The sequence below is a fragment of the Astatotilapia calliptera genome, chromosome 16 (assembly GCF_964374335.1).
Source record: "Astatotilapia calliptera chromosome 16, fAstCal68.1, whole genome shotgun sequence".
Taxonomy (NCBI): domain Eukaryota; kingdom Metazoa; phylum Chordata; class Actinopteri; order Cichliformes; family Cichlidae; genus Astatotilapia; species Astatotilapia calliptera.
The window spans coordinates 14,012,730-14,035,323 of NC_137437.1; the positions used below are offsets into that span (position 1 = coordinate 14,012,730).

At 45.1% G+C, this 22,594-nt stretch overlaps 1 protein-coding gene and 2 long non-coding RNA genes across 5 annotated transcripts in view; 2 read left to right on the top strand and 1 right to left on the bottom strand.

The window, feature by feature from the left end:
* Nucleotides 1–3,690: 3,690 nt before the first annotated feature.
* On the top strand, nt 3,691–12,490 carry LOC145420929 (uncharacterized). Its single transcript, XR_013902164.1, has 2 exons — nt 3,691–4,012; nt 10,203–12,490. It is a non-coding gene; the product is annotated as an uncharacterized LOC145420929 (long non-coding RNA).
* The window catches only part of tbc1d4 (TBC1 domain family, member 4), a 28,588-nt gene continuing 18,104 nt past the window's right edge, over nt 12,111–22,594 (bottom strand). For all 3 annotated transcript variants that reach the window (XM_026144338.2, XM_026144337.2, XM_026144339.2), the window contains 10 exons: nt 21,515–21,672; nt 20,607–20,813; nt 19,049–19,210; nt 18,741–18,899; nt 17,592–17,692; nt 17,332–17,475; nt 16,282–16,441; nt 15,957–16,126; nt 15,327–15,503; nt 12,111–14,695 (listed from right to left, as the gene is read on the bottom strand). In XM_026144338.2, the coding sequence (XP_026000123.1) occupies nt 14,465–14,695; nt 15,327–15,503; nt 15,957–16,126; nt 16,282–16,441; nt 17,332–17,475; nt 17,592–17,692; nt 18,741–18,899; nt 19,049–19,210; nt 20,607–20,813; nt 21,515–21,672 (1,669 nt within the window). In that variant the 3' untranslated portion in view covers nt 12,111–14,464. The remainder of the gene's footprint in view (nt 14,696–15,326; nt 15,504–15,956; nt 16,127–16,281; nt 16,442–17,331; nt 17,476–17,591; nt 17,693–18,740; nt 18,900–19,048; nt 19,211–20,606; nt 20,814–21,514; nt 21,673–22,594) is intronic.
* On the top strand, nt 20,699–22,460 carry LOC145420928 (uncharacterized). The gene is made up of 2 exons (XR_013902163.1): nt 20,699–20,837; nt 21,499–22,460. It is a non-coding gene; the product is annotated as an uncharacterized LOC145420928 (long non-coding RNA).

Genomic DNA, 22,594 nt, shown 5'->3' on the forward strand with positions numbered 1-22,594 from the left:
ACTGCTTTGGCCTTTATTTTCTATTTTTATGCTTGTTGGATGACATACAAAAGAAACATTTTTCCTAATGTTTCCAGGCTACGGTGAATCGGCCATATATAATGACTGGAATGGAAGAGAGAAAATTCCTCAGCCAAGTTCCTTTAAATCCACAGGGGTTCATACAGTGTATGGATCAGTCCTCCAAGAGTAGCAGGAGCCAAGACATCTGTGTGACTAGTAGAGACTGATCCCTTCCTACTAGAACACTGGGAATAGGAAAACCAGGGTTATCTGGTCACATTGCATATCATGGGTGTATTATTTGTGCACAATTGCCTCACTGCCATCCAAGTGCTCTGTGTCAAATTCACAATGCAGTATGAATAATGTAACCCAATTAGCATGTACCGATACGTGCACGCGCTGTATTTGGGAGATGGAACTTATTGTGAACTAGCATTTACAATCATATCTGGAACTGTGCAGGAATAGAAGCACATAGTGACAGTGAATCTTTTTGCCTACACTAATCTACTCTGTGTGGAGTTTCTCATTATCCACTCTCCACAGTGTTCCTGTTCAGTGGGGTCTCTGTGCCCAGTCAAGAGTGCCACTCGCCTGAGGGTAAAAGGATGATGATGGGGATGACAAGAGGAGCGGGGTTTTACTGTTTCTCTGCATTATGTTTTACACATGCAATAATGTTGTAAAAGAAGAAGATAATTTCATCATGATCCACCATGCTTGTGGGGTGAGCAAATCAAAGATTTTTGCAGTGGTGGACAGCCGTCTGGAGACACATTATATTCACTGTAAAACGGTGACATCCAGCAGCACTGTGTTACTCTAGTGCGGCTCTTACTTCTGAGTCGCACTAGAGTTTGTGGGCACACGAGGAGGTTTATTTGATATTTTTTGTATTTCAAGTATGTTTTGATGAGTCGGTATGAAGGAGGAGCTGTCTAAAGAGGTGACCATATGCTTGATCAGAGCTGTTATATAGGACTGAAGTCAGGTGTGATCAGTTGTGTTACATTTATCTGCATTAGAAATATGGGTATCTAAATTTAGAATTTAAGAGCTCAGTGTTTGCTCCCAATTGATTCCTAATATATTAAGTTTCAAAAAACAGTAGGAGATTTTATAATTTCCTGTTTAGAGATTTACATTTTAAAAAAAACAGCATCAGTTGGTGCCAGCCTTCCTGCCACCTGTTAAATCTACAACAAACTGCACTACAAGTGGAGTAGAGTAAATATTTAGCATCTACAGTTTAGGCATAAAGTGCATGTATGCATGACCAGCCTGTGTTTGTCCATCCAGGGGCACACAGGAATGAAAGCGTGTGTTCTCACATGTGTGACCTCCTGTGTCCTAGAATGTTGCCTCCACCCAACCACACCCACTCTCTCTCTCCCTCTCACTCACACACACACATGCATGCACGCACGCACACGTACTCCAACCTAGACAGGCCAGGTTGCCAGAGCTACACAAACTCCCACCCATTAGCGGCAGGATTCCAGGATAACCATGGCAACCAGTCTCTCACCCCCGAGGAGACGAGCAGTAGAACTGAAAGGCTCCATTCAATTTCCACATCCCAGTACAGCACACACAAAAGGACACACATGCACTCTTTTTCACACACCAACACACACTCACCGACAGGCACACTCGCACACATTCGCGCAGACACACAGACATGGACACGTCCAACGCAACCCACTTGCTCTAACAGCCTCGCAGTCACTCCAGCCTTCCCTGCCTGCCTCCACTGGGGTGAGTGGGAGCTTGTTAGAGAGACCGCACACTACATCCTCTCACCCACGGTCCTCAACTGCACATACACAGCGCACGAGTGAAACATTAATTACACCTCACTCATGGTGATTAGACACACTGTTAGAGGAAGATGACAGACTTTATTGTATGCACAATGATGATCTTTCTCTACCCCGGAGGCTTAAAACATCTTATCAAGAACTGTACTAGGTTATATCATCTGAGTGCATCCGGCATGTGCGTTCCTGCCCCCACCCTCCTGCCCCATGCTGTTATGTCACACGGCAAAATACAAGGAGGTGAGAATGGTATCGTGTTGAGTAATTTTTGTTGACACCTCTCGGAAACACGTAAAATTAAAGTTATATGAGAGGGGAAAGTGTTATATGATAAGAGACAGAAGTGCTTTCAGTTTACAGGCTAATAAGGATGTAGCCTCCATTCCACTTGAATGAGAGCAGCATGCTCCCCAAGTCTTCTCAAACAGTGCTCCCTGGGTTTAACCCAGAGAAAAGAGAAAAGGTTAATGACACACACTGGGAAATCAACCTCTAAGCATCTCAGATAGCATGAGAGAAAGTGATAGTGAGGTATAGGTGGAAAAGAATTGGTAGAAATCGGCAGTGTGAGATGATAAGCTCCTGAGAGAGAGAGAAAATGAAGACATGAGAAGGCAGAAAGAGACAGTCACAGAAATATAAATGACTGACAAAACAGCTCCAAAACACAGGGTGTTGATTATCTCCTGTTCACATTAGAGCCCACACAGACCATTAGATGTGAGCCCAGCCTGAATCAATTTGAAAATTATCTATTCAAGAAAATCTTGAGTGGCAACCACACAGCACTCAGCCTTTAACCAACACAATGCAGGTTGTTTTCTGTCATCTTCGAGGGAGAAAGCGGGGAGGTGAGGATGTGTGAGAGGGCTGCAGCGTCTTGTTAGGATGGACGGACAGGTGGGAAGACTGGCAGAGATGGGGTCGGGAAATATTCCGAAAGGGTGTGGTGGTGGTGGTGGTGTTGTTTTAGAAACAACGTAGGAGAGAAGGAGAAAGGTCTGGAACAAGGGAGGGAGATGGAGGAAGAGTGAAGCAAGGCTGGCACTAATGACGGGTGCGCCCAGGGCCACACGAGTACAGCTGTCTCCCCTCCCAACTTCAGCGATGTCAGATCGGCATAATAAAAAACCCAGTGTGTGGGTCTGAGCTAGCAGCAACAGCTGGGTGGCTTAGTGTAAGAAAATAACAGCGAGCAAGGGAGAAAAGAACAGCGATAGCAAATCATCTATGTGTTGAACTTGTCGACTTTCTTGAACAATTCCCAGGCAAGCGTAGTTTAGAAAGGCGCTTCTTGTGAACACTTCATTGTTATTGGCAGCCTCTTCTTGGACAACCCTCTCTGCTTTGATTGGGCTTCCAAAGGATGATGTCAGAAAGTGTCCAGAGTGCTCTGAGTCACACATGCGAACACCCTACCCACCACCTCGTCTCTTTGTTTGTGCCCTTTGTGGCCTCGCGAAGAGGATGTTCTTATAAACACAACATGATGTCAGGCACGCTTCTCCATTCCTCGTGTCACACCCAGTCCCTTATCGCTGATGCCGTACGCCCAGGTCTTACAGGGCTTAACCCAGAACACAGGAAGCTCAAGGATCGCCTCTGCAGAACTTGATCCTCGCATATTATCTGCTCTTTTATTTGATGGACCAACATGTAGGAGGATATCTGCCTGTCTGACTCACTCCTTGTCTGTCTGACCACCCCCACCTTCTTGCCTGCCTGCAGTCTCATTGTGTCTCTCGCTGTCTATTTCTCCTCCTCTCTTGCTTGTGTTTGTCTTAATCATTGCTGGGGTGATGTGGGCCAGGCACAGCCACTGGATAATGTGATTAGAAGGGGCTCAGGCGCAAAGTCTCTCCTCTGATCATTTCAGTCACCTGGGACTTAAGTCCCATTTGTTGTGTGGAAAAGAGCCCTACTAAAATCTTCAGACGTGTTACTTATGGTACGTGAGCTTCACGTTGTTGTTAGCCTTGTTTTCTAAATGTTTGTGGGTTCAGAGCAACGGCCAAAAGGGAATAAGGGAGTGGGCATGGGCTAGGCCTGCATGTCTGTTGCAGTTTAAAGTGCTCGTATGTGTGTGTGTACATACATATAAATCTGTGATTGCCTTGCGTCCGAGGATGCTGCGTGTGTTTTTCAGGCCTCCAGAGGCTCCACAGATGAATGAACCATTGGATCAGGTAAGCCAGGCGTTATTCCCCCAGCATGTGCTGCAGTTGGCCGTAGGGATTTTTTGATAGTGTGTCTACCAGGCCGAGAGAAAGTAAGGAGAGGAAGAGTGGCTCTTGTCAGAAAAAAAGATGAAAAGGGTTTAGATATGACAAGCGTGTCATTAATCGCAAGATTCTCCAGGCAGTATTTGTGTATCTACCTGCACTCAGTGGAAGGAACCAAAGGAATGGAATGGACTAGCCAAGGGAATAAGAGCGTGTGCGTGTGTGTGTGTGTGTGTGTGTGTGTGTGTGTGTGTGTGTTTAGTTCTGTGTTTCTGCTGCAGCTTCATTATTGCCCTATTCACTATTCCGTCTGTCGTTCCTGGCCGGGTACCATCACCCCCCTCTGGCAGCTACATCCATGACAGGTACAGAGGGAGAGAAAGCACTCTGTATGAAGCAAATCTGTCACAGTGCTAACTAAAACATGTCATTGTGGTAGTGCTGTGTGTCTAGGTGCACTCATGTGCATGCCTGTACAATGTGGATAGCTGATTGGAATTCAGGTTGTTATATGGAAGGGTTTATTTCATAGCTTTAGAGAAGGAAGGAGCTTTCAAAGAGTCGGAACAGCCGGTGTGTCTGCAAAGTGGGGAAATCGGGGGAAAGATGGGGAGAGGAATCAAGGCACAGCTGAACTATGAAACACTGCGAAATGTGTTCACGTCTGTGAGTCTGTGTGTGTTCCTGTTCTCTAGGGAGCCAGCTCCTCTCTCTGGACTTGACTGAGCCCACCTGAGTCTCTCTCCCACCCCTCCAGCTGTTTCTCTCCATACCCCCAAAATCTTCCCCCGTCATTCCCAATCTCTATCCTCCAAATTTACTAGTTCCCAGTCTGTATCAACAATTCCTGTGCCACTCAAGCAAGCTTTTTAACAGCACTCCTGCAGTGTTGTAAAGTTTGTTTGTTTTGTATTTTTTTTTTTTTGCCTGACTGTGATTGGGGTCTTAGCAACAGGGGGAGCAGGCTTGGGGTATGTCCCAAAGGCCCAGGTCAGCAGGGCACAGGGAAAGGAGAGACGCCAGCTACTCCAGGAAGAGGTCCGAGCAGGTGTGGAGGAGGAGCGAGTAAGTAGAGCTGTAGGCCTTAAGCGGCAGGGAGCATGGACAAGGTGGGAGAGCACCTTGCAGCGCAAGGTCACCTGGGCAAACATCATGCAGGCAGACTTCCACCGGATCCGATTCCTAGTGCAGGCAGTATACGACACTCTGCCAAGCCCAGCAAACCTCCATCTGTGGGGAAAGAGCGAGACACCTGCCTGTCCCCTGTGCTCTGGAAGAGGGACCCTAGAACACCTCCTTAGCAGCTGCCCAAGGGCCCTGGCCGATGGTCGGTATCGTTGGCGGCACGACCAGGTGCTCAGAGTAGTTGCTGAAAAGATTGCCTCAGCAATCAGCACCAGCAAGCATCATCATGCTCCGAGGAAGGCAATCTCTTTTATTAAGGCTGGAGAGAAACCCCAGGTGCGCCCACATTTGACAACTGGCCTCCTCAACACAGCCTCTGATTGGCAGCTACAGGCTGACCTGGGTAAACAACTAAAGTTCCCTCAGAACATTGCAAAAACATCACTCCGGCCAGACATGATAATTATTTCTGAGGCCTCAAAACAGCTGATCATGCTGGAACTCACAGTGCCCTGGGAAGAGCGGATTGAGGAGGCCAATGAAAGGAAACGAGGAAAGTACCAGGAACTAGTGCAGGAGTGCAGGGGAAGGGGCTGGAAGACTTTCTATGAGCCCATAGAAGTGGGTTGTAGGGGCTTTGCAGGACGATCACTCTGCAAAGCCCTAGGGCGGCTGGGCGTGGCTGGGGCAGCCAAGAAGAGGGCCATCCAGGCTGTGAGTGAAGCGGCAGAGAAAGCCACAAGGTGGCTGTGGATCAAGAGGGCTGATCCGTGGGTAGCTACTGGTACGCAAGTCGGGGCTTGATCACCCCCGGCTGGGTCGCCTGGGCGAGGGTGTATGATGTTGTGAGACCCGAAACACCTGATGACCCTAGGATACATCACTGAAGATGCGTACCAGTGCATCCAGGAGATGTGTCTTTATAGTTAAACTCTGGCTGAGCCAGTGACGCCTAGGAAGAGTCTAGGTGACAACCAAGAAAGTTTGGTGACGACTGGAGAGACAGATGACAGCTCGGAAAGACGGCTCCAGGGGCAGGGTGGGCTAGCATCCCGGTCTGCAGTTTTCGTGAGAAAGCACCCCAAAAAGCTACGGAAAGCCCTAAAGAAAGATACCCCCAGGAGATCCCGAGAGGGGGGGAGGATGAGGTCTCCAATCGGACGGACTTAAGGTTAACGACCAACGCAATGGAAAGGACTACGAGTAAGACATGTATCTGCGGCAAGCTGTGTAAGAACCAGCGTGGCCTAAAGGTCCATCAGGCTAGAATGAAATGTTTGGAGCGGGAGAGTGAGGTGCAACGCACAGGTCCTGAACCTGGTGAGACGCAGGAGGAGCCCGGCCAGGAGGCACCCCACAGAGCCCAGTCCCTCCATGCACTGGACTCTTCCAATCCAAGCAGTGTAGTTCCACAACAGCGGATTAAGTGGCCCCCAGCCAGCAGCCGGAGCGAGTGGCAGAAGTTTGATGAGGATGTCTCCAACATCATACAAGCTGTGGCCAAAAGAGATGCCGACAGCAGGCTTAAAACAATGACCACCATCATAGTCAGCTACGCCTCAGAAAGGTTCGGCCTGATCGAGAAGTGTAACAACAAGACCCCTTACACCATGAACCGCAGGGCCATGAAGATTCATCAACTGCGCCAGGAGCTCAGGAGCCTTAAGAAGCAGTTCAAGAACGCTGATGCGGAGGAGAAGCAAGCTTTAGAGGAACTGCATAACATCTTGCGGAAGAAGTTGATTACCCTCCGTAGAGCAGAATGGCACAGAAGGCGAGGAAGAGAGAGAGCCAGGAAACGTGCAGCTTTTATTGCTGATCCCTTTCGCTTTTCCAAACAATTGCTTGGGGTTAAGCGAAGTGGGCAGTTGGAGTGCTCAGCAGAGGAGGTGAATAACTTCCTTCATGAGACAATGAGTGACCCATTGAGGGAACAAGACTTGGGACCAAACAAAGCTCTCATCAACCCTGCCCCACCATCAGCAGAGTTCAAGTTGACGGAGCCAAGTTTGAAGGAGGTGTGTGAGGTCATCAAAGCAGCCCGCTCAGCATCCTCCCCAGGTCCCAGTGGCGTACCCTACCTTGTCTATAAGCGCTGCCCAGAGCTGCTTCGCCACCTGTGGAAGATCTTAAAGGTGATATGGCGAAGAGGGAGAGTTGCTGATCAGTGGAGGTGCGCAGAGGGAGTCTGGATTCCCAAAGAGGAGGATTCGAAAAACATAAACCAGTTTCGGAGCATCTCGCTATTGAGCGTGGAGGGGAAGGTGTTTTTTAGCGTTGTCTCCCGGAGATTGACCGAGTTTCTCCTTAGAAACAATTACATTGATCCATCAGTTCAGAAGGGGGGGATCCCAGGAGTTCCTGGTTGCCTAGAGCACACTGGTGTAGTTACACACCTTATAAGAGAAGCCCATGAGAACAGAGGCGACCTAGCTGTATTGTGGCTGGACCTGACTAATGCGTATGGGTCGATCCCACACAAACTGGTTGAGCATGCTTTACACCTCCACCATGTTCCCAGCAAGATCAAGGACCTGATCCTGGACTATTACGCCAATTTCAGGCTTAGGGTCACTTCTAGGGCAGTTACTTCAGACTGGCACCGACTCGGGAAAGGTATAATAACAGGCTGTACCATCTCAGTTACGCTCTTTGCCCTGGCAATGAACATGGTGGTAAAGGCTGCGGAGGTGGAGTGCAGAGGGCCGTTAACAAGGTCAGGTGTTCGTCAGCCCCCTATCAGAGCCTATATGGATGACCTCACCATTACAACATCATCAGTTCCCGGGTGTAGGTGGATCTTGCAAGGTCTTGAGAGACTCATCTCATGGGCAAGGATGAGTTTTAAACCTTCCAAGTCAAGATCGATGGTGCTGAAGAAGGGCAAGGTGACGGACAAGTTCCGGTTCTCAATTTCAGGAACCATTATTCCATCCATAACGGAACAACCAGTTAAGAGCTTGGGGAAACTCTTTGACTCCAGCCTGAAAGACTCTACTGCTATTCAGAAGGCAAATGAGGAGCTGGGAGCGTGGCTTATTAAGGTGGATAAGTCCGGCCTGCCTGGAAGATTTAAAGCCTGGATCTACCAGCATTCAATCCTGCCCCGAATCCTGTGGCCCTTGCTTGTCTATACAGTTCCAATAACTACTGTGGAATCCCTTGAAAGAAAGATCAGTGGCTTTCTTCGTAAGTGGCTGGGACTTCCCCGCAGTCTCACCAGCGCTGCCTTGTATGGGACAAGCAACAGCGTGCAGTTACCCTTCAGTGGTCTCACAGAAGAGTTCAAGGTGGCTCGCACACGAGAAGCCCTACAGTACAGAGATTCTAAAGACTGCAAGGTGGCATTAGCAGGTATTGAGGTAAGGACAGGAAGAAAGTGGAAGGCTGAGAAGGCAGTTGAGGTGGCGGAGTCACGCCTAAGGCAGAAAACACTGATGGGGGTCTTAGCAACAGGGGGAGCAGGCTTGGGGTATGTCCCAAAGGCCCAGGTCAGCAGGGCACAGGGAAAGGAGAGACGCCAGCTACTCCAGGAAGAGGTCCGAGCAGGTGTGGAGGAGGAGCGAGTAAGTAGAGCTGTAGGCCTTAAGCGGCAGGGAGCATGGACAAGGTGGGAGAGCACCTTGCAGCGCAAGGTCACCTGGGCAAACATCATGCAGGCAGACTTCCACCGGATCCGATTCCTAGTGCAGGCAGTATACGACACTCTGCCAAGCCCAGCAAACCTCCATCTGTGGGGAAAGAGCGAGACACCTGCCTGTCCCCTGTGCTCTGGAAGAGGGACCCTAGAACACCTCCTTAGCAGCTGCCCAAGGGCCCTGGCCGATGGTCGGTATCGTTGGCGGCACGACCAGGTGCTCAGAGTAGTTGCTGAAAAGATTGCCTCAGCAATCAGCACCAGCAAGCATCATCATGCTCCGAGGAAGGCAATCTCTTTTATTAAGGCTGGAGAGAAACCCCAGGTGCGCCCACATTTGACAACTGGCCTCCTCAACACAGCCTCTGATTGGCAGCTACAGGCTGACCTGGGTAAACAACTAAAGTTCCCTCAGAACATTGCAAAAACATCACTCCGGCCAGACATGATAATTATTTCTGAGGCCTCAAAACAGCTGATCATGCTGGAACTCACAGTGCCCTGGGAAGAGCGGATTGAGGAGGCCAATGAAAGGAAACGAGGAAAGTACCAGGAACTAGTGCAGGAGTGCAGGGGAAGGGGCTGGAAGACTTTCTATGAGCCCATAGAAGTGGGTTGTAGGGGCTTTGCAGGACGATCACTCTGCAAAGCCCTAGGGCGGCTGGGCGTGGCTGGGGCAGCCAAGAAGAGGGCCATCCAGGCTGTGAGTGAAGCGGCAGAGAAAGCCACAAGGTGGCTGTGGATCAAGAGGGCTGATCCGTGGGTAGCTACTGGTACGCAAGTCGGGGCTTGATCACCCCCGGCTGGGTCGCCTGGGCGAGGGTGTATGATGTTGTGAGACCCGAAACACCTGATGACCCTAGGATACATCACTGAAGATGCGTACCAGTGCATCCAGGAGATGTGTCTTTATAGTGATTTGAATGGGATATTGATGTGATTTATGGATAACCATGCAGCAAAGTTAAAGTTGAGCTTCAGCATAGATATTTTATGACTGTTCTACTTTGCACCAATGACTCTTGCTCCATGTTTTCTACAGAAACAGCTCCAGCTTTTAGACTGCGCCACAAGCAGAGCAGTAAATTCCCATATAAGGCAGAAGGACCCTTTCTAACCTCCTTCCTCCACCTCCTCCACTCTCTTATACCCCTTCACTCCTTCAATGCATCTAGCTCATACTGTCTTTTCATTTTCACCCCCTTTTCCTGTGATCGTTTTCTACTGCTATTCGAACGCACACTCAAATGTCTTCTAGAGGGCTAGAACAATAGTTCTGTGTCGTATGGTTGTTTTGTTTCGAGTACCAACCACTTGTGATTTTTGCATCAGCCGTACATTGCAATAACTACCTGCCTGAGCATCTGCATTGCTGGATATTTTTTCCCATAGGCTCTACAGTACAGCAGAAATTACACCAAAGCTGCAGATCAAGCCTCACAAATCCAATGGGAGGGATGAGGAGAGTGGGAAGCAGAGTGGGAGGTAGAGATGGATTGAAGGATGAAGATAGTGAAGACAGAGAGAGAGAGAAAAAACACAAATAGAGCTGATAAGACCTTCAGCAGAGGAAGTGTCATTCTGGGCCAATCCCCTGTGGACTCCCAGTATCCCTCTCTTCGCCTGCTGCAGGATGCGTCCTCGTGTGGGAATACACAAGGAATGTGGCCCCTTTTGTTTAGTGTGTGATAGGCTCCTGGTTGGCGGTCATTTGTGTGTCTTATGTGTGACAAGCTCCAGGCTTGGCAGAGGCTGATCAGAGCAACACTCCACAGTCCTTTCTGGGTAAGACCCTCCTAGGAAAACAATGACTGGTCCTTGTGGCTGCTATCTTTCAAAGCCCCTCCTTGGCTCATAGAGCACTTGCTCCCTGTGGGTTTTATTCATAAACTACGCATTAGACAAAGAGCTAAGAAGGCGTCTATATCAGTGGTTACCAGCATTTTATCTGTTACATGAACTCCAGTGTCCCATCGCTCCAGTTCCAAACATGTTTATTGGAAGTGATTTGGAACTAGTCTTTCAGAAACATTTCGGCAACCATTTTTATGCTAGTTACGTAAAAATAAAGTCGGAAAACTTAGTACAGCCCATGATTCAGTAGCTTGGAAAATCACATTAAGCAGCAATAACTTGCAGTGTCTCACATCATCGCGGAGGAATTTTGGACGACTCTTCTTTACAACATTGCGTCAGTTCATTGAGGGTTGCTAGCATTTGTTTACGCCCAGCCCTCTTAGGATCACATCACAACATTGTCAAATCAGTGACTGCACGGTGCACTGGTGCTGTGGCTGCAAAACAAGCTCAAGTCATCGCGACTCCACCACCGTGCTTGAGGAGTTTGTGCTGACATGCTGTTTTGTTTTCACAAAACATGGTGCTGTACATCATGGAAAAACATCTCCACTTTGATCTCATCTGCCCGAACATCGTACCAGAAGCCTTGTGGTTTGTTCAGATGCAACTTTGTAAACCTAAGTTGTACTGCCATGTTCTTTATTTCTAAGAGTAGAAATGTTCAAAAGCATTCCAAACAATTGTAATTGTACCATCATGAACTTTAACATTCAACATCAACTGAGGTTTCGAGAATCTCTGATAAAGCTTTGAGCACTGCACAAGGAAAGCATTTATATTCAACTATATTTATAGACTTTCACATTGCTAATAATCGATAAGGGGTATTGATTATAAGCATCTGGCTATGTCTTTCCCTTTTACTTTGTTTTTCAGTTCCATAAAACTGTATTTCATAACACACAGAGGCTTCCCCGAGGCTAATTAGTACACAGACCCATTTCTCCAATTTAAGCCAACATGTTGTAGAGTTGCTAACCTGTACCTGGTTGGTACTCAGTAATTTAAAATAAATGGGTTTAATCAAACCAGCTTAGTATACAAAAGAGATATCTCCAATTCATTCAATGTTCGCCTGCATTAAAAATGTTTCTCATTTCATTCACTACACTATAGCTAATTCAGAAATGCACACTAGGTTGAACGTTTCTTTGCAGGACCACAATTTCAGTGTGGATTGTTCACCCCACTGCAGAACTGTAGTTCTCTTCGCCCAAGGCGTTAACAAAAGAACAACTCCTGAAAGGTCTTTAAATAGATTCTCTAAAACTGTCGAAGCTTACCTTGGCCTTTTACGCAATAATACGTCTACACACAAAGACATTTGGGCTCCAGGCTACATCCTACACTCGGATTGCTAAAGGAACATGATTTCTTTATGAGAGCTTACTGGGCAAGAAAGAGATTCGGACATGAGTAGACAGAAAAAAAGAAGGAAAAAAAAGGCAAGGTGAGGTTTATTGAAGAATTCATGACAGTTTCTTTGCCTCTCGGTAGCCCTCGTGTTGACAGTCTTTTGTTAAAACACAGTGATGCACACATTATTGTAGAAGTCAAGACTCAGCACCTGAACGTGCTTTACATTAGATATCAAAAAGAAGCTTTTATCATAACTCTGAATAAAAGAAACAAAGGCCATCTTTGGCACAAAAAATGAACATGATGGGGAAAAAATGCACCTTTTTTGTGTTTTTAAATTACCAATATTTGGTAACTGTTGGAGTTCTTGTCATAGTAAAAACCAAAAGATTGCAAACAGATGTCACTTCATTTTGATTGAATGAATTTGCTTTTGGAAAACAATCACATCTTTGGTTCGGTGACCTATTTCTAAGATTCACAAATTCTGTAGTTAAGCAAAACACAGGCAAAAAGAGGCAGGGGAGTGGTGAAGAATGGATGTTTAACAATTTGTTGTTTGATATGTTTTCCTTTCTTAACTATTTAGAAAATCCCTGCTGTAAAGATGTGGCCATTTCTCCATAAAGTATGAATCGTTTGGCCTGAATTTGAACAAAATCGCATCAATTACAAGACAAATTCCCACCCTGACCGAGACGATCGGGCTCGATTCGTCAGCCTTGCGTGGAACAGCTGCTGTGCTCTGGGTAAAGGATCCCTAACATCAACACACTGCATTGTCTGCCACAGAACATGCCCACATGTACTGACATTTAAAAATAAAAAGTGAAACAGACAAATGTGTCATCGCAACTTGTCACCAAGGACGGAAAGAGTGATAGACACTGTTAGTGGGTACTTTTTCCCCCTCCCTTTGATAGACATCACCTTGGTTTAAACGGAAGGGCGTTTTCTCAAAGTGAAGTCAAGCCCAAGACTGCTTTGCTTTCAATCAGAACCAGTGATGGTGAGTCAGACACAGGGGTGGGCTAAAACAAAACTGAAAAGGGAGCCAGGGACACTCGCTGAACTCATAAAACTGTCTGTCCTTACAGCCAGGCAGTTCACATCACAGTGTGTGTTTGTGTGTGCCTATATACTGTATATATTACCCTGTATTAGGAGAGACTCCCTACCAGTGAATAGAACACTCAAGTGTCTTCAAGTTTTCTCCTTTACTGCTGCTCTGCTCACCTAAACACTTGAGTTTTAACGCAAACATGCTGACGTGTGACAACCAGCAAAGCAACTGCCACTGTGTGTTAGATCTACAGGACTAGCTACCTGCATTCAACTGTTACACACAAAACAAAAGAGAAAAAAAAAATCGCATACAGACTTTTTTCTTCTCTGAGAGAACCATGTGATGTACATTCAGATCACTCCTCCACCTTGGTCTGTTGTTCGGCGCCCGGGGAGTGTGAACTCTGTCTCAGTGTCTGATCTTTGTGCTAAAAGAAGGCGACACCGCGGTCAGTCACACAGGAAACTGAAAAGGCAGACAACCACACATCCTGCCTGAGCTTTGGAAGAAACACTTCCTCCTTAAAAGTAGCAAGTGCAAGTACTAAAGCTCTCTCACGTGAAGGCAGTGAGGCGATGCCAAGAGATAAACATGATACTATATACGTATCCGCAGAAGTTTAAAGCCTAATATGGCAGATGTGTGCTCAGATGTCTCTGTAGGTGGGCGAGGTGGGGAACGACACATTTTCACCGTGATCTTTGGAGAGAAATTACATTCACAAAAATTTCAAGTGAATTAAACAGAAGTAACAAAGCAACATCAATAGCCTGAGGCTGCGCGTCCATCGCAGACACAAGTTTGAAGATATCAAAAACAACGCGATCTTCACTCCAAGATCAAAGACACTGGTAATGGCTATAAGTTGACCCTGAGGTCCAAAAGATTATTTGCCAATAGGCACCTTCTGTTCACTACTTTTGTAGTGTTGCTGAGAATGAAGGTAGTGCTCAAAGAACAAAAAAAACATTGCAGGAGCAGATCCGTTTCTCACTCTCACCAAAAAAATCTCAGAAGTGAAGGATGGTGTGCATCTTGATCTCACCTTCAAACTGGCAGTGAAATGGATGAGACGAACAGTGGCTCCAATGCACTATGGGAACGGTCTGTTTGCTAATACAGATGAAACTCTCCTCCCACTACGCTATTATCTTCTGACGAATGTCACATAGATATTTCCCTATACAGTCTGCGCGTCTCCACTTCAGACAAAACACATTTAGAAAGAAAAAAAAAATAGTGTACAGCTCTTGTACAGCATTACAACAATGCGGTGGAACTCAGCAGCTTTCCACAAAACACTCTTCATTTGTTCATTTTGGTATCTGCCTGTGCGTCTGGCCCACAGCAGCCGGCACCCTGGTTGCCATCAGGGCTTTTTGGCTGCTGTTTTGGCTTTCCCGTTGGGCCCTGTTTTGATCTGGGTCATCTCTACATCTGTCAAGGCATCAGGAGGAAGGCACGAGCGCATGCGTTCAATGGTTCTCTGGTAAGCTGCCCTCTCCTGCTCCAGAGAGCGAATCATGTGCTTCATTTTGCTCTCCCGAGAAAGGAAGTTCTCCATGCTCGTCTCCAGAGTCTGAATCTTTTGCCGCGCAGCCTGGAGGACACAAACATTGTATGTTAGAGCACACAGAGTACAATGTATAGACTAACATTTAAACAGGAGGTGAAACTAATACAGGTTACAAAATACAGTTACAAAATCTCAGAACTAAACTAAAAGTCTAAAAAGGAAGAATTTGTAACTTGTAGTCACACGATAGCACGTGACCTTTTTAAAAGTGCAAATCAAATATGATTTTATTTCTTACAGAATCACAAGCACTTGTTAAATGTTGTACGAGCAGATTTCCAACACCATAGGTGTGACTCAGACGAGACAGATGGGACAGTAAATAAATATTTCTTTAACGTGTATTTATATGAAGACCATCAGGTGTGACTTTACTGGTTCTACTTTAAACATTAGTGAAGCGATATCTGCAGAGCATGCAGCATTTAGTCCCTTTGTCTTACAAACACTGGTACTGTGTTTTTAACTTGTGTTTTAGTGCCATCTATAGGTAGTTTTAGGTACTACTACTGGCTTCAAAATTGTCTCCACACAGTGACACTGGGTTAAAATGTTTACCTCAATTATATCATAGTCACGTCAAAATTAAGTAACACCCGGCAGGGGAGTGGGTGGGGCTGGGGTCTCATAGAGGTTTGAACCTTCACTTCCTTACCTGAAGTTTTTCCAGCAGCTCCATATTTTGCTTCTTCAACTGCGCATTTGTCTTCTCCAGCTTGTCAAGCCGCTCAGAGTCATCAGGCAGTGGTCCAGATTCTAACATCTCATCTTGTAGAACGTGGTACTCCACTTCGTATGCTTGCAGCTGCTTTGAGATGTCCATCTCCATTACCTGGCCATAAACAGACAGATAGATGCCACTGAAAGACAGCTCGTTATCGTACAACACTCTGGTACCAAAACATTAAGGTCAATGGAAATGCACCTGCATGGAGTGTTCATCAACAAATAGCCACAAAAAGACCAAAGTGATCTTACAAACAGCTTCAAATCACGTGGGCACCTTTCTGAGGTAAAAGCATATTCTGAAGCTTTACTGACACAGGCCAAGAGACTGGTCATCGACCCCCTGGCAATCACAAGTCGCTAGGGAACAAAGTGCATTCTTCGACACCAACCATGAATTTCAGTTATTTAGTGGTTGATGGATGTTGTAAGGATTTGAGCTTTGAGCTTTCACTAGTATCAAATTTGGGCCAGGATGCACTTCCAAGTGTTACTGTTTGTTTAATAATCTGGCACTGTAAAAAAAAAAAAAAAAAAAAAAAAAGGGCAGTTTGTGTACCTTAGCAATGGTCTGCTCCATCTGTGTGTGGCTGAGGGCGGGGAGTGTCGTTTTCAGATAGTCCACAATGCTCTCAAAGCTGTCACACTCAACTATCTCCCCCTCATGGCTGCCCAGCAGACAGAGGGCCACTTTAAAAATCACCTCAGACCCCTCGACAAACACAAAATCTGAAAAACAGGCAATACATAAACCAGTAGTGATTTACGATGTTTTTCCTCGAGCTGTAGGGCTTAGCAGACAATTCAATTATCATATCCAATTTTGCATGTGAGCAAACAAACCATTAATCTAAAAAGAAAAAGTAAAAAAGATATGTATATACCAAAGATCCGGGACACAAAGCCGAGTGGGAATTGCGAGGCAAAGAGCGTGAGGAACCACGGCGCGGCGTAGAGGCTCGGGCAGATCTCGTGCTCCTCAAAGTGGTTGTACAGCTCACGGTGATAGTCGTGCAACAGCCTGGTGAGCTGGTACATCTGAATCTGCACACACACATAAACACAGAAGCAGGTCAAAACATGCTGCGTCAAACTGGTATGTCAGGACTTGTTAACAGAATGTCACAGAGCAATCCAGGAATCACAAGCTGGCAAGCCAACTTTTATCCAAACACAGAGCCCTTTAAGTATTATTATTTCATAGACTTGCTCAGACATGCGTCACGGCCAGACATTTGATGATCTGTGCTCTTTAACAGCACGTTAGTCAAAAGTACAACCAATAGAAAAAGGAAGCAGAAGTTAGCTCAGGCTAAAATTAGACAGTTATCAAGTTTTACAATTTCCTGACAGTTAAAAAGAAAGCAAGTAATACCTTTAGCTCCCTCAAACTGAGCCACTGTGCAGAGAAAACAGACGAAACTCCTCCTGACTTTAAAAACTTTGGATTAAAAGTGTAAACCCTGCAGGGAAGAGAGACCTGGCTCAGCAGTTACCTGAAGCGGATTAAATATTACCACGCCTGCTGATGCTGTAACTGCAGCGAGGTCAGATGATGTTTAACAGATACAGAGCAGGAGTGGTTTGACTAAGAGGTGGAGACACTTAACTGCTGTTTGCTCTTGGTAGCTAATAAAACCCACACAAGGGTTCATGCAGCAGTAAGTAACAGCTAAAAGTGAATGTTTACAGCATTATAGCAGTTATGCAGTAACAAGCATTTGTTACTGTATAACTGTTTCGAATAGATTGGAATTTGTTTAAACTGAACGCCACCTTTGGCAATGGACATTTGCATGTGTAATTGTGCACAGCATTGTCTTTAAGGTCAGCGGTGGCACTGGAGCTTAACATTTGCAAATATTCCTGCAATACATAATGAACACAAACACTGGACATTGTGACAGAATAAGTTGTTCATTCCACCCACTGACCTGCAGAGAGACCATGTCGGGTCTGTACTGCCGCCTTATGCCGAGGTCATACATGAGAAACTTCAGCATGTCAAAGGCCTGCTCTTCACCCATGTGGAGGAGCAGAACTCCAGCCACAAAGCTGATACCCTGGCAGTAGCCAACCTGTGCAGCACAAGAATTTTAAAAAAAATGTTTAAAAAGGGGGTTATTGCAAATTTCACAACAATCATTACAGTACAGGCCTTAAAGTGAGCCACTGTGGGGATTACAGTATGTACCTCTGTATCCAGCAGAGAGTAAGCTTTCAGGAGGTTGTAAAGGGAGAGCTGTCCAGCGCCAAGCTGGGCTGAGAAGTACTGGTGGGTGGGGAAGGTCCGGCCTAATCAGAGAGAGATAGTGAGAGTAAATGTGAGAAAAATAACCAGGAATTGTTGTTTTCTGGTTAACACATTAAACTACGAGCAACAATACTGAAGTGACAGCTCTGAAAACAGTCGCCTTTGCTGAAGGACCAGCTGAGGCCATCTTCAGATTTCCGGCCTTCCTCAACATATATAATCATAAACAGATACAGCGTGTGTCATGTGAAAAAGAAAGTTTCTCTGTGAATTCCTGTCGAAAACTAAGCATAACCTTACTGTTCCCATTGGAATTCAGAGGTTCTGTAGCAGCCAGAAGCTAATTAATATATATATCAGATGTTTATATCAGTTTGCTGGTCTGGAGCTTTCAGGTGTGTGTTAACACAATACCACAATCTTCCCAGGAGTGGACGTACCAGCAAATTCACCAAAAGGTCAGACTATATAATGTTCAAAGAAGCTGTAAAACACCTGAGAGCTTAATCTCAAATCTTACAGGCCTCAGTTAGCATGTTAAATGCTCGAGTTCATTACAATCAGAAAAAGAATGAAGTATTGCAGCTTGTTTTGAAAGGTTTCCCAGACTTCTGCAGTCCTTTGTCCTTTGGCCATAATGCACAGCACCACATTTGGCAAAAACCAAACACAGCATATCAGCACAATATGCTGTGAGGGGTGATGATTTGGGATCGTTTTTTAGCCACAGGACCTGGGCACCTTGCAGCCAAACAAAGTATTCTACAGTCAAATGTGAGGTCAAAACTGAGCCATGCAACAGGGCGATGATCACAAGCACACAGTCAAATCTAGATCTTACACCAGATTGTTCATAAACAAATGCCTGAAAACCCCAATGAAGTGAAGCAATGTTGCAAAGAAAAGTAGGCCAAAATACCTCCACCCTAATGTGAAAGACTGACAAACGCATACATGTTAAAGGAGAGTCTACAAACTGAATCATGGGGTGTACTTTCTTTTTCACATAGACACAGAAACCTTTCTACATGCATAGATTGTATCTGTATCTTCGATGAAATTCGTGGGTTTTTGTGGTCCTGTGCACACCTAAATCGACCAGAATGGCATGCTGCTGTGCAGTGAGCTGCTTGAGGAGGTCATGGTAGTGGGTATCCAGGGCTAGCTGACGTGGCGGGAGTCTGTGACGCAGCCGGTGCTGATGGGAAAGAAGCAACCAGACTTCCCCGCGTCTGCTCTTTGGAACTCCTGCACACAAAAACCACAACAGAAATAAAAGAAACAATGTTAACTTACAATGTTTTTTGTCCTGTGGGGAGTTTCAGATTTATTTATAGTGCTGTTTACATGCCACTGGTGATACGGTTTTCTTTTTTTCTTTTTTTAGTGCCTCTCACCTTGGCAGAGGGCACGATACATTTCTTCCTTGTCTTGTGGGACCGTTGTTCTGCCCGGGGCTGTCAGTTTTCTCTCCCACAAAGCCTGTGCATCTTTGGAGCACTCGCTCACTTCTTGGTAGTTAAGCTTCATCTTGCGGATGTGCAGCTCATCTCGGCTCGCTGTAACAGAATGTATATGAATATATATATAAATATCAGTATAAAAAGCGACCGACTCATATTTAATACATTAAAGTCCATTAAAGACTCTGTTTTCAGAAAGAAACAAAAAATGAGACTAAAGGCCAACAACTTCGAAATAAGCCCCTATAACTTTGGATTTGTAGCAAAGAATAATGACAATTAAAAGATTTCATGTTCCAGAGAAAGCGTGGATACAAAGCATCGCGGCTTCAACCTTTAATCACTGGATAACATGGAAACCCTTTTCACATAAACGCAAGCCACAATGGGCATGGAGAAACTTACAACAGCATAATGGGAGCACAAAAAATAACAGAAATCATAAAGTATGATCACCATGCACGCAAAAAAAAAAAAGCTGAATCGAATGGTACAATAACCAGCCACCAGACGCATGCAAAAACATCTGCTTTTATTTTTATCCCAAATTCTCCTTTTATGTTGCTTACCTTCTATTAAACAGTTATTCACAGTTAGGTCCTCAGACCAGCATTGATGTCATAGTAGCAAACAAAGGGAAAGAGATGTGTTGGTGTTCAGAATATAAAAGCGACACATAGTACTTCTCCTGTCTGTCACTGGAAGCAACATATTTATTAGGTCCATGGTTTGATCTGGGCATTTACAAAATATTATGATCTTAGGTCTTTTCTTTAGCATTTTAAAGGGTAACTTCATTAATCATTCATTTATAATAAGATAGCTGTTCCCAATCGCCAAAAATAAAGCCCCAAAAGCCCCCAAAATAACCCACTTGATGTCATTTTTTAGCCATTTGTTTCCTTGGGTTTGCAAAGCTGCATCTGGACAATCCACTGTAGCACTACTGGTGCTATTATTTCAGTCTTTTTATAAAGGAAAATTGCAAGACTTCATTGTAAGCTACACTACCGCTTCTACATAAGTTTGTCTATCTGAAAGTGCTGCAAAACCAAAACTAAATGTAGCTTTGCTCAAGTGTCCCAAAACCAGTATGGCGTTACCAGACTTCTGAAAATAAACAAAAAATGAAAGAGCTTAACGAGCTGCTAACCTCAGCTCCTTTATCTCTGTCCATGATCATAAAGCTTCAGTTGGGAATGACAAGACTTTAAAGATTGGAGTACGGGGTAAGGGTTGAGTGTAAAGTTTAGATGACAGGTGAAGTAAAGAGACAGGAGTTTAAATTATTACTGTAATAAATATCTTCCTAGCTTAATATAACTTAACAATGATATCCAAGCTTTCAAGTTATAGATACTAACAGTTACTGAGGGGAAAAAAATACTTATATACACTTTGAAGTCTTTTGCGGTAATATCAATATCAGTCATAGTACCAGGCTCCACTCAAGTTCACTATACTTTGTGTAGAATTAACTAGTTAGACTCACCTTCAAGTCTCTGATTCTCCTTCTCCATACGCAGCAGGAGGATCTGTTGGTGGATAGCTGTCCTCCAGAGAGCCCGGTAGTCAGCTGCCGTCCTCTTTGACTTCCTCTCTGACCCAGGGTCGCCTGCCTGGGGCAGCAGCTGACCCAAAGGGTCCAGAGATGAGGCACGAGGAGAGAGAGGCAACAGCTCCCTGTTTTCGGAGTCGTCTGAAACACAACATCCAACACATGGTAAATATAGAAAATATATTGTTAAGTCAAAACTTTTGGGACAATGAATGCTAGAAAATAAAGATGGGCTTTCTGCAGTGATAGTTCACAGATTGTTAGCACTCAGCTCTGCAGCTGCACACAGGCATTCAGACTGCTCTAGCTTCTGATCTGCTTTGGTTTTACAGTGTATTAACAGTCTCACTGCTCCCATCAATGCAGCAAAAAACACAGCAGGGAGCTCCAATAAACCCAGACCAATTTTAACTGAACAGAAGGACAAAAAAAACAGAATCACTTCTTAGAGACAGATGTTTGACTGTCAACATTGGAGACAAAACTCAAGAAAGCAGTCAAAAAATGAAACTGTTTTTTCTGGCTTCAGTCAGAAAATATTCTAACTATATATGACTAAATCAGTCGTAAATAAAAATCATGATACAATTTTGCAATGCTGCTTGGTCAAAAACCTTGTTAGAGACTTATTCATGGGGGAAAACAATGGTACAAAGCTACTTGTTCTCCCTTTGCTCTTTTTCAACCCTCAGTCTTTGCATATAAGCCTGGAATTTAAAAATCTGTTTGAGGTACTGTCATTTCTTAGAAGAAGATTCGATCTGCCTTCTAGTAGATCTGTGGATTATACAAAGCTTTTACATTGTGTTTCTTGAACTCTTACAAGGATCGAGTTGCCAGACCTGTGTGCGGCATGGATGCAGATGGCTTGTTCATTGGCGATGCGACTCTAAGAAAGATCTTCTGTCTCCAGGAGACCCTGCGTGGGCTCAGAGGGAGACCCCCGCTGAACGAGTCACTGCTACAGCCAGACAGAGTCCTCTTCCTGCCTTCGCCATTGCTACGAGAGAAAACAGCAGCGTCAGTGACACCTGATAAACGAGTCAGGTGTCAGCTTACACAGACTCTCTTTTCAGCACACTTTTACAAATGCAGACACACAAACATAAGCACACATACACACAATGGTGGTAAAATAATACAAGCTCTCTGGACTGATAAAAAAATAGCCAAGATGAAACTTCAACATACTGCTCCAGCCACTAACTCCTTCCCAGTGTAAATGTTAATAAAGTAGCAAAGTCAGCATGTAAAAGAGAAACATCGGCCACAGCTGAGGTGCATGCACGTGTGTTCATCTGCTGAAAAAGAAGTTGGTTTAGTAAGTGGAAATGAAAAATCAGAACTGAAAAACTTCCCCACCTCATAGCAACTCCTTCCAACTCAGGAAATAAATGCCAGTAAAAGCTGACCGTGATGAACATTGTTGTGCTGCTGAACTGAATACCGAACGTCCCATTTCTCATCCATGTCAACAGAGGTTTTCTACACAAGCGCACAATTACCAGCCTTGCAAGAGCAAAAGTGGGTTGTGAAAATTTAAGCAAATTTTAATTCAGTTCCTTTGAAAGTGCAGATTGCATTCTTTAGTCTGCACAAGAACAGAGCTTTTTCGCTTCTCGCTCAGTGTCGCTTAAACAGCTGGCGAGCTTGTTTAGCACACAAGAGCCCGTCGGATCACGTGGGCAGTGAAAAACAGGAAGTGACCTTGGATTGAAACAAATGGCACTGAGAAAACAATTGTTCTACACATATAACACTGTCTCTTTAACAGATTAAAACTCTTCCCCTGACCTACTACCTCTTGCTATGTTTTCATGCTCGCCAAGTCCCTAAGGGGCAAAGTTGTCATACAGTGCAATCAACAAAGCAAACTAGGCTGCGAGCACGTTGGAGTATTTAGATCAAGTGTCTCCAGTGCT